Genomic DNA, 12,454 nt, shown 5'->3' with positions numbered 1-12,454 from the left:
CGCTTCAAAAAGGTCATCAAGAGATTATAAAATTAATCCATTTGAATTGAGCAGTTTACTCCAATTTTTCTGAGGAGAAATGATCGCTTAATATGACGAACAGATTGAATTTAGGCTTTTATTCAAATATTAACATTCATCAACGCACACATTGGTTATGATAAACGGAAGCTCAAGCAAGTTTGCTTGACGCGTGCGAGAACCAATGAGGTTCAGTCTCGTTTAAGCTTCCGCAAGAGCTTCTGTTTATGTTCGCTGATTAATATTCATATGTGAATAAAAGCCTAAATTCAATTTGTTAATCATATAAAGCGATCGTGTCTCTTCAGAAAATCTGGACTAAACCACTCCATTCAAATGGATTATTTTTTACGATATCTTTATGAACTTTTTGAAGTGTCAAAGTTCAAGTTGCAAAGACAGTCTATGGAGGGACAGAAAGCACTCAGTTTTCATCAAAATGATCTTCATTTGTGTTCCGAAGATGAACCAAAGTCTTACGGGTTTGGAACGACATGAGGGTGAGTAATTAATCATGGAATTTTAGTTTTTGGGTGATCTAACCCTTTACGGTATAGTTCACTCAAAAAATTTAAATTCTGCCTAAAATTCCCTCATGTTGTTTCCAAACCTATATTATTTTCTTTCATAAGTGGAACATAAACACATTTAGTAGAATGTCCAAAAACGTTTTCCCACACTCTAAAAAATGCTGGGTTAAAAACAACCCAAGTTGGGTTGAAAATGGACAAACCCAGCAATTGGGTTGTTTTAACCCAGCGGTAGGGTTAAATGTTTGCCCAACCTGCTGGGTAGTTTTATTTAACTCAACTATTGTTTAAAAATTACTGTATTGCTTAATTAAAATGAACCCAAAGTATGTTAAAAATGAACATTTATTAATGTTCAATGAATAATTATTGAACAATAAACATTTATTAAATTGCTTATTCATAAAATTATATTAATAAACTATTACATTTATATTAATAAAATATTAAAGCTTATTAATAAACATTCACCTTTTGTCTATTATTGTTGTCTCTTATTGCATCTGGTTTTTAATTTCCCAACTATTTTGGGTTCATTTTAAGCTAGCCATATAGCAATTTTTAAATAATAGTTGGTTTAAATAAAACTACCCAATAGGTTGGGCAGACATTTAACCCAACCGCTGGGTTTGTCCATTTTCAACCCAACTTGGGTTGTTTTTAACCCAGCATTTTTTAGAGTGCATACAATGAAAGATGGTGACCAGAGGCTGACAACTTCCAAAAAAGCATTATAAAAACGTCACACAACTTTCACAAATCCTCTGAAGCCAGTGTATGTAGAAAAGACTAAAATTGAAGTTGTTAATTCTCTGGAAATCTTGCTTGACAGTCATGGTTTCCATTCACTTTTATCGTATGGAAAAGAGCAGTTTGGACATTCTGCTACAAATAACCCCTTTTGCATTCTAAGGTTAAAGGAAAATAAAATGGATTTCAAAAGACATGAGGGTGAGTGAGTAAACAGTGACACAATCATCACTATTTTTGGGTGAGCCATCTCTTTAATGAGGCCATTAGTCTAGCGTGCACATTGAGTGCTCTCTAAACATACAGGACTCAGTGGAGAACACTGCTGCAGGTCTTACCAGTGGAAGTGTAACACTATCAAGACATCAATTCAGCCTTAGTATGGCCTAATCTGTCATATCTCGTCAGTTCTTCGATAAAAAATGCCAGGTGAGAGCATTTCACAGTGACGCAAATAACATTCAGCGCAGCAGCATCCATCTCAACCCTTCATAACCTTTGGTGTCAGAATGAACCTTTGAGTGTAGATACAGAATCAGTAGCTAACGACGAACTGAGAGCTGGTGTCATTATGATAACAAGATCTCATGATCAAGACGACCCTGCGGCCTCATTTACGCCTTTGTAAAGAGGCGAAGATAGTCCTGCGAACCTGATTAGCTGAATCAGCCTCCAGAGGAATTCATAAATTCATAATGTTCTGCCCTGAAACATCATCTCTGATATCACACATACTCACAGGCATTAAATGAGTTCATATCTGAGCGTCACATCCGCAGTGTCTGTAGGATGAGAGGGAGGGATGTGTTCTCCATTCCCATTTAACACATTTCACACTGTTATTGCACAGTAAACAGGTCAAGTACACACACACACACACACACACGGCAACTCAGCTACACAGTCTGTTTTCAAAGCACACACGCACACTGTAGTTAAAAAAGGTATTTGAGGAGTGTGATAAGAGGCCGCTTAGGCCTGGCGCACACGCACAGGAGGTGAGGACACAGTGGCAAAGCCGGGGTGGGCGGTACAGAAAGGCAGCCTGGTATGAGATGGCTTTGCCCAGCTCAGATCAGGGCTGGACTGGATCCGTGAGTGAGAGTGAGGAGAAGAGGATAGTGGATGTTCTCGTCGTACACCTCCTTTCCCTCTCTCTGCATCTGAAAAACAAAATGCAAATGTTCAGGAAGTAGGAAAAAAAGATGCATTATTGAATCAATAACTCTATTTAAATAAACATCTGAAATGATAGTACTATTAAAAAAACTGGGCCAATGACAAGACACTGTATATTAATTAATTCAAAAGACATTAAAAATGCAATTCAAACATACAGTGGATTTGAACACCTCTTTTATGACAAGCATATTTTTAAAATTCTAAATTAATTTTTTTTTTCTCCAGGTATTTATTCTTTTAATGAGGCATTTTTGTTTTATGATGACAGATCTGATATCATAATTTTAAAAATTCCTTGTTAAAAAATTACATTCCTGAAAACAAAACCTTATTAAGTAGTTTGGCATATTTTATTTTAATTTCTTACAAATCATATTTCAACAAAATAGATTGGGAATAATATTAGAAAGCAGTGAAGCAAAGTCATGTGGTGTGACTTGTATGCATAAACATGCAGAAAAAAAAGGAAGTGATGTCATAAAGAGGACTTCTGCAGACCCTTGTGACAGTGTGAAAAGTCAGTAAGTCTGTTAAAATAATCTGATGACATTTTAATGACATGGCAAGGTTAGTTCAGTTCTGTAAACTACCAAAAAGTGTTATTTTAGTATTATTTATATAATAGTATAATATAATAGTATTTACTAATATTTTTTGAATAGATGTGGCATAATATTAGAAAGCAGTGAAGCAAATTAATGTGGTGTGACCTACATGCAAAAACATGAAAAAAAAAAACAGGATGTGATGTCATAAAGAGGACTTCTGCAGACCATCATGACAGTGTGAGAAGTCAGTAAGTATTTTAACAATAATGTTAAAATAATCAGATAATTTGACATTTTAATGACATAGCAAGGTTAGTTCAGACATACTAATATCATGTATAATATCATGTGGTGCGACTACTGTACCCAACAGTGTTATTTTAGTATTATTTATATAAAATTATGGTATTTATTCATATTTTAAATGTTTTTGTTTTCATTTTAATTTGAAGCTTTTGTAATTTATTTGTGCTTTTGTCATTAAAAAAATCTATTTAGCTTTAATTTACTTTTATGTTAATTTTAATTTTAGATATTTTAGCTCTTCAACAACAACAAAAACCTTCAAAAGTTGTTGTTGCAACTAACCAAAATAAGTAAGTTAGGATTAAATTTTCATCTATTATGTATATTTTTTTATTTCAGCTTTATTCCAATTATAACACTGCTATCCCAAAACTTCATATTTATTAATTAATAATTCATGCTACTCATATGATCCAAAAATTATAATTATAAAATATTATAAAATAATAATTATAAAATAATTTGAAAGTTTTTTTAAAATATATTTTGTATCTTGAAAAATCCATTCAAGTACTTTTTTTTTTATATAAGAAATGGTAAAGGTTTGACTTGATTGGGTTTATTGCATCAGCACCAATGTTCAAATGACACCTACTCTACTGCTTTCAGAAATGTTCTGACACATTAGAGGAAAAACATTTTATTTCTGCTGTATATCATTAAAAAAAAAAGATACTAAGCACTCTTCGGACGTGCACTGCAAGAACTCCCTTTAACAAACAAGGACAAGCAGCAAGAATCCCACTAACTGCTTCATAATGGCCCGCTTAGAGTAGAGGTGTCTGCAAAGCGAATGTCACGCAGCCTTGCTGCACAATATGCCCTGTGGGTCTGCCACCATCTGAACTCAAGAGTTGTGGCAGTACACTCAGTGCGCTGCCAGTCTCTTCTGCCCCGGAGCTCAGCCCTGTCTCAACCAATCAAATCGTCCAAATTCCCACACACTCCGCCAGCACTTAGAAAAAGTAACATGCAGTTCGTTTATGAAAATAAGACATATCCAAACAGCAAACACAGCTGACGTACATGTATACTTTTCAGAGTGACTTAAATGTGCTGGAGAAGTGCAGAGTAGGTCACATACACAATCACTACAGTCACTTTTTTTTTTTTTTTTTTGTAGTAGTATTTTTTTAGATACAGAAAACACCAACTCGTTCATTGTGTGCTGAAATTATATCATTACCATGTGAAATTGAAAGGTCTTTTCAGGCAGATCTTTGAAGGGAATGTTATGAACAGTATTATTGAGTATCTAAACATTCTCCATTGACTACAAACAGAGAATAAACCATTACAAATGAAAGTAAAATCTGTATAAACACTACTTGGATATTCCCACATGGACACACTCTCCCTTTCTGTCTTACTCTAACATTCACCTCCTCCTCTCTGTGGCTTGAGATAAAATAAGAACAGATGAAAGGCCGCTCTCTTGCCCTTCATGTGCGTTATCTCTCTCTCCACCCCTCGACACAGCAGCCAATGTTTGAACCCGTGACCTCTCTGTAATCGGGGCAGCCAGCCGACCAACACTAAGCCCAATGCGAAGACCAATACATTCACACCAAGCCAGACAAGTAGAGCCTGGTCTCATTGGACAAGTAAGAGTGCAGTGCAAGAGAGGGTACGTTCAAATCGTAGAACCCTGCAAAGTGGACTTCAAACCATAGGGAGCATATATGTTTAGTCCAAAGGGCACTGAAAGCAACATTAGGAACAAGCGCATATTGATATATCACATCATTTGGAAAGGGAAATTTGCCCAAAAGTCAATGCACACCATTTTAGTACTACATGAATGTGAAAAAGAGTTTTTATTGAGCTTAATTCATGGGCTTTTACACATTTGTTTGCAGGTATAACAAAATGTGACTGTTACAATGCTATTATTATGACCAAATATCACAAAATAGTTTACATGCTGTAAAATTAACACATTTATTTTAATTTTTATTACCATTATATTTGGGGATAACTAACTATATTATTTTAAGTATTTTTTTATATATTTAAATATTAAACAGTGATTTATTCTCACTTCATTCAGGGATTTCATGTCTGATAAACTATAGTAATATACAAAAATCACTCATACTTTGTATATTTAAAAATATTCACTTCCGTTCAAAAGTACGGTAATATTTCTTAATATTTTTGAAAGAAGTCTCTTATTCTGGCTGCATTTATAGGATCAAAAATATAGTAAAAACAATAAAATTATGTAATATTATTACAATTTGAAATAACTGCTTTCTATCTTATTAAATTTTAAATTATAATTTATTTCTGTGATGGAAAAGCTGAATTTTCATGTATCACATGATCCTTCAGAAATCATTCTAATATGCCGATTTGCTGCTCAAGAAATGTCTTATTATTAACAATGTTGTTATTATTAAAGGGTTCGATACAAAGCACTATCAAACTGCCAAAGTCACGTGATTTCAGTAAACGAGGCTTTGTTACGTCATAAGTGTTTCGAAATTTCAATGGTTCACCACTGGGGGGGGCGTGACTTTGGCAGTGTGATACGCACCGCACCACTGATTCGAAACAAAAGATTCGTAGAGCTTCAAAGGTTCATGAAGCAGTGTGTTTTGAAATCTGCTATCACTAGATATTGTTGAATAAAGTCGTTATTTTGTTTTTTGGCGCACAAAAAGTATTCTCATCGCTTCATAACATTAAAGTTGAGCCACTGTAGTCACATGAAATGTTTTAAATATGTTTTTAGTAGCTTTCTTTGCATTGAAAGTGTTAATTATCTAGCTGTCAATGCAGGCCTCACTACTGAGCCATCGGATTTTATCAAAAATATCTTAATTTGTGTTCCGAAGATGAATGAAGGTCTAACAGGTGTGGAACGACATGAGGGTGAGTAATTAATGACAGAATTTTCATTTTTGGGGTGAACTACCCCTTTAATATTTTTGTGGCAGCAACACACAGTATATAGTGTTGTTTGTGTTTGATGACATTCCAAATGAATGAATTTTGTAAACTCAAACTTCACCGATTTTCCTTTTTCAGAATAACTGCATAGGAACCCTGTGAACTGTAACACAGCTAGAGAGTGTGCACATGGAAGTTAGGATTGAGGAACAGAGAAATAGAGAGAGAATGTGAGTGAATGAGAGAGACCAGAAGGAAAGTGAGCGAGTGAGAGAGAGGGGGAGCAATAAAAGTGTTAGAGAGTGATATAGCAAAGAAGCTTAGAAAGCAAGAGAGAGAGAGAGAGAGAGAGGAAGGGGGAAAAGGCAGCAAGCTTGCAAAGGTGAAAAGTTTAACAAGCAAAGCTGTTCCTCCTGATCACAGCCTGCTAATCAGCTTCATGGGTGGCTGGATAAATCGGCTCCTACTTTTTAATCGCGCGGCTGCCAAGATGCAAGTCATTTATTTTATTGCTGCTTTCCCTCCCTCTCCTCTTTCCCCCTCAGCCTGCTTTCTGCGATGAGGAGAGCGAGAGGCGTTCTTTAGAAAGCACAGGATGAAACGGACAACCGGATGCTCGCTCTACAGGCCCCAGAAATGGATAGATTTGGGTGTTAAACGCGCAGAGAGCAGATACGGCCAGACAGACAGCTGGAAGTTGGGGAGGATGTAGAGAGATTAAGTTAATATGTGTATGTATATGTGTGGGTGTGGATGGGGGATGTCTGAATTAAAATTCATGACTCTCTTCACAACCATTTGAGTAACAAGATTAAGATGGCCGAGTAGAAAATAGCTGCATTATCAGGCGGCTTGCAGTCCTCCAGCTGCTGGTGCTCTATTCCAGAACAGTGGGGATAAGAGGATAACACACAGCCCCCTCGCCACGTCCCCACACCGCTGAGAGCCCCATCCGCGGCCGGTCGGCCGGTCGGCACACATGGGAGGGAGGGAGGAGATTTAGGGTCTTAAAGGAAACACTTCAATCTCCAAGACATCAGAGGCTGGCTGGAGGTGAGAAGCGACAGACGACCGTACGTGTGCGTCCGGGAGGGGCCCGTAGACGCTGCTATAATAGATGACTGTGATTTGGGATTCTGAAGGAGGTGGGGCATGTGATCTATTGTCTAACGTGCGTGTCTTTGTGCACTTCTTTTCGTACGTTCTCACCCAACGCGCACTCGCAGGGGGCAGGGTGTTCATCAGAAGATAAGAAAGAGGAATTAATCACTTTGAGATATGATGAGGGCACTTCAGCTCGCCCCTCATATCACACACACAGCTGCATGAACTGACGACAAACCGAGAGTAAAGACACACGCACGCAGGCGCGAACAGGGGGACTCTTGACTCAGCTATCTCGGCCCCTCGCTGCTCATGTCATTATCCGCACAGAAACACAGTAGGTGGTCTGGCTCAAAAAGATCCCGTTAGACTTCAGGTGCATCGGGGCAACACAATGACAAGCTGACTGCATTAGCTAGTTGTGTGTGTGTGCAAATGGGCAAGGGTGACACCGTTTTTACTCATCTGGACAATACTTAAAGGTGCGATTTCACACATTTTGCTTACTTCCACCACTAAATACGTCCGCCGCCTGTAGCTTAAACCACATGGCATCTCTGCAAACCTGCAGTGGTTCACAGGCAGAAAGGATTGATCCAGTTCGCTCACAGCTCGCTCATTTAACTGTATTGTGGCGTTTATCAGGGTCGGGCGAAATTTTGAATTTTAAGAATGGGTTCCCCTTTAGTTTATGAGTGTGAATTGGAATTAAATTGGTCCCACCCCAATGGGATGCTAAATTGAAATTACAAGAACTAGTTTCAAAGATATTCAACAGTTAATGGCATATAGGATTTTTTTTTACTTAATAAAGTAGGAATAAACTACTTCCCTTATTTAATATTCAAATATGCATCCTGTTTGCTCATTCAAATAAAATTCAATTCAATTTCAGGAACTGAATAAGAAATTACTATTTCTAATGATTTATTTAGCAAAGGTATAAGTAATGGTTGTTATGCCTTTGTTGTCTAACCAAATTTTTCACTTTACTCTGATAAAGAACTACACTAGAAAAATGGAAAAGGTACTTTTCTGCCAGGACATTATTCGTAAGCTTAGAGACATTTCCTTTAACCCTAAAACACAACACAATACAAAGTGTAATATAATGGGATAGTTGACCCAAAAATTTTGTCATCATGTACTCACCCTCATGTTCCAAACCCGTTAGACTTACGTTCATCTTCGGAACAAAAATTTCTGTACCTCAATTGACAGCTATGCAACTATTATTTTATTTTGCGTCTCAAGCAGGTTCGGTTGAGCTTGTTTATGTTTGCTGTTCGATGTTTATTTGTGAATAAAAGTTCATCACCACTAAAACTACCACTATGCAACTACCACTAAAGTGATAATTGCATAGCTGTCAATGGAGAGTACAGAACAGACTCAGATTTTATTAAAAACATCTTGAAGATGAACAAAAGTCTTACAGGTTTGGAACGACATGAGGGTGAGTAATTAATGACAGGGTTAGGGTTTTATTTTTGGGTGAACTAATCCTTTAAATTACGGATAAAACACCTGTGAAAAAGCACAGTACACAGGCCCTATTTTTACTGACTTTGTGTACAGGCTTAAAACTTTCCACTTTCGTTGCCGTATTAGGTTTGTTCACACACACACACACACACACAAAAAATCACTCCAGGGATTCTATATGTACACCACACATCTGCATTTTTGATTCTCTCTCATTTTCCCCATTCAATTGAGATCTCTAAATTCAAGCACTCTTTCCTCTGTAGCCCCTAAGAGTTTTTCTGCCCAGCTATGTCCATCACTACAGAAATAAAGTTCCAATCACTCAGCTCTGGAGTCCCGCTGACAGGCCCATTTTCCTCAGGCATAGGCAAGGCCGCCACTGTTAGGCCTATGGGGCATAATGGGTCCGCACAGCTTCTTCGGTAACCAAAAATGGCAGCCGTGGCTGTGCTTTCGGTGCAAGTTAACCAGCTGGACGGCGCTGCTGCTTTGACCTGGGTTTGGTATTTGTGCTCTCAGGCAGGGGGAACGGAGTTGCACCATGCCCCATTCATTTAGGGTTTTTTAGAAAGACAGCTTTTGACTTTTAAGAGTCCATTTTGAGCTTGAGCTACAGACTCCCTGTCCCTGTTCCTGCTGACATGGCATAATGTACTTCAATGAAACTTTCAAAATACAAATGATGCATGGACAAAGACAGTGGCAAATGCAGACAAACTTTGTACTTTGCTTCTCAACTTTTTGATATTTTAAAACACTTTAGACACTCACATATACAATAAACGCCACATACACATACTGCACACACCTTTAGGTGAAGGTCCCACAAGTGTGAGTCGTAGTTGTCATAGCGACATACTCTCAGGCCTGCGCTCTCTCCCAGTTTGCAGAATTCTGCCAGTGTGTCTCCTCTGGTAGGGGCAAATACTAGAGCGGTGCCCTAAAGTGACAAATCACAAACATACACAGTGTAGAAATACTTTACTGGTGTTTCACAAATAACAAATTGTGTATCTGCTAACATCCAATGGTGAATATGATTTCAACAAGTGCAACATCTTTGTTGATCCTGGATAACTCTGCAAACAACCATATTTGAGGGACAAGTTTACCATTTATGTCAAGTTTAGGCTTACACCCAGGGTTAGGTGCTTCTTCATCAGTGTTATTCATCTATCATTTCCCTTAGGGTTTAGTGGTAGGTATATGGTTAGGACTAAATTTTCAGAGAGGAATATTGTTTCAGGATCAACAAAATATGTTTGCAGGAACATATCTTACTTGGCAAAATCATGGTGACCAACATGCAATACAAGTAAAAGTTAATGGCAATGTATCAAGACCACATCAAAATACTTTCTCAATAACCTAATACTGACACTACTTTACCTCACAGATGCTAGACATGGCAGGTTAGGTCATATTAATAATGTTTAATCAACAATACTATGATCTTGCTAAAAACACTGAACTCCTTTACTAGAGATTATAGGTTAGAGATGTTTTTGCTAAATCAATACTCTTGCACATAAATTGTTCTAATACTTCTACTACTACTACTACTCAGTACAACAATACTGTTGTCTTGTTTGAATGTGCAGAAACAACTGTAAATAAGCCTTTTTTTAGGTTGATTCCCCTAAAGAGTGCAAACGTTGTTTGGTGTTTAAGGGTGTGTTCACACTTCTAGTTCGGTTCTTTTGGTCCAGACCAAAAAAGAAAATGATACAATTAGTTTTGTTTCGCTAGTGCTCACACTGTCATTTTTAAAGATGCCCTAGATTCAAAAATGTAATTTACCTCGGCATAGTTAAATAACAAGAGTTCAGTACATGGAAAAGACATACAGTGAGTCTCAAACTCCATTGTTTCCTCCTTCTTTTATAAATCTGATTTGTTTAAAAGACCTCCAAAGAACAGGCGAATCTCAACATAACACCGACTGTTACGTAACAGTCGGGGTGTACGCCCCCAATATTTGAATATGCCAGCTCATGTTCAAGCATTAGACAAGGGCAGGATATCTGGATGTGCACAGCTGAATCATCAGACTAGGTAAGCAAGCAAGAACAATGGCGAAAAATGGCAGATGGAGCAATAACAACTGACATGATCCATGATATCAGGATATTTTTAGTGAAGTTTGTAAATTGTCTTTCTAAATGTTTCGTTAGCATGTTGCTAATGTACTGTTAAATATGGTTAAAGTTACCATTGTTTCTTACTGTATTCATGGAGACAAGAGCCGTCGTTATTTTCATTTTTAAACACTTGCAGTCTGTATAATTCATAAACACAACTTCATTCTTTATAAATCTCTCCAACAGTGTGTAATGTTAGTTTTAGCCACGGAGCACTATTAAACTCATTCAGAATCAAATGTAAACATCCAAATAAATACTATACTTGCGCGTTTAGACATGTAGCATGACGAACACTTTGTAAAGATCCATTTTAAAGGTTAGATTAGCTGTGTGAACTTTCTTTATGGTGTTTGAGGCAAGCGCGAGCTCCGGGGGCGTGGAGCATGAGATTTAAAGGGGACGCGTACCCTGAATCGGCGCATTTATAATGATAGGCAGTTAAAAAAATTTAAAAAATAAAAAACTATGGGGTATTTTGAGCTGAAACTTCACAGACACATTCAGGGGACACTTAAGACTTATATTACATCTTCTGAAAACATGTTCTTCGGGCACCTTTAAGATCGAACCTAAAGATACAAAACAAAAAAAGCCGTCAAAACGGTGCCAAAATTTCCTCCATTGCACACATACAAAGATTTGCAGCAAGGAGAGAGAGAAATTCTGGTACCTGTATTGAACTGTAACGGGTGTCATGGCTTATATGATGACAAAAAACAGTATGCTTGAGCATCCTGTTTTTGGTTCATTAAGATGTCTTTGGTCTGTGTTGCATTCATATTTCATTCAAACTGCACCAGAGTTCATTTGGAAGCGGACACATCTTCTCAGCGGGCTCAGTCTGCTTGTTAGATAGGGCTTGGATGGCAACGTTCACACTTATTTAAATGAACCACACTAGCAGAGCAATCGAACAGAACCTGCCAAGTGTGAACACGCCCTAAAACACTGCTTAGTTTCCTGGAGTGGTCTGACTAGTCAATTTTTGAGTCAACCAGTGTTGTGACTTTGGGGCAGGCCGTCTGTTTTATAAAACAGTGAAGGCAGGGTAGGGTAGTATGATTGTTGTTTTTTTGTTTGGAACATTTTAGGAGGTACATTTTAATCGCTCTGATGAAAATTAAAAAAATTGTGGTAGACTCTGGTAAGATTTTAGTGCAGGGGGCTGAGCTCTACTCCACATCCGGCCCAGCTCGTCTCCACTACATCTCAAAGCCCACACAGCGAACGTGGTGGTTTGCATCATTACATTCTATTTGATTTCTCCCAGGTATTATATTAGATAATAAACAAAAAGATTAAAGCTCACCTAATCCAATCAATGGCTGGAAGCGCATCCCCTCTCTTTATAGATCAACAAGCCCAGACCAACCAGGCAAGCTAAGAGGATTACCCAAAGGTTCAAAGTTTCTTTGAAATCCTTCGGTTTTGAATATTATTTCATATTTTGTTCATAATATTGCTTTAATTAAATGGGCACAGACAC

The 12,454-nt window shown here is 37.6% G+C and overlaps 1 protein-coding gene across 1 annotated transcript in view; it reads right to left on the bottom strand.

Annotated features, from left to right (window-relative positions):
• Positions 1-1,220: 1,220 nt before the first annotated feature.
• Positions 1,221-12,454, bottom strand: part of camkmt (calmodulin-lysine N-methyltransferase) — a 120,766-nt gene continuing 109,532 nt past the window's right edge. The window contains exons 10-11 of the mRNA XM_067386096.1: positions 9,633-9,764; positions 1,221-2,464 (exon numbers count right to left, since the gene is read on the bottom strand). Coding sequence (XP_067242197.1) covers positions 2,372-2,464; positions 9,633-9,764 — 225 coding nt within the window. The 3' untranslated portion in view covers positions 1,221-2,371. The remainder of the gene's footprint in view (positions 2,465-9,632; positions 9,765-12,454) is intronic.

This window comes from Chanodichthys erythropterus, chromosome 5 (assembly GCF_024489055.1).
Source record: "Chanodichthys erythropterus isolate Z2021 chromosome 5, ASM2448905v1, whole genome shotgun sequence".
In the NCBI taxonomy this organism is placed as follows: Eukaryota; Metazoa; Chordata; class Actinopteri; order Cypriniformes; family Xenocyprididae; genus Chanodichthys; species Chanodichthys erythropterus.
Note: the sequence above shows the minus strand (reverse complement) of the source record. Positions and strands in the feature narration are given on the sequence as shown.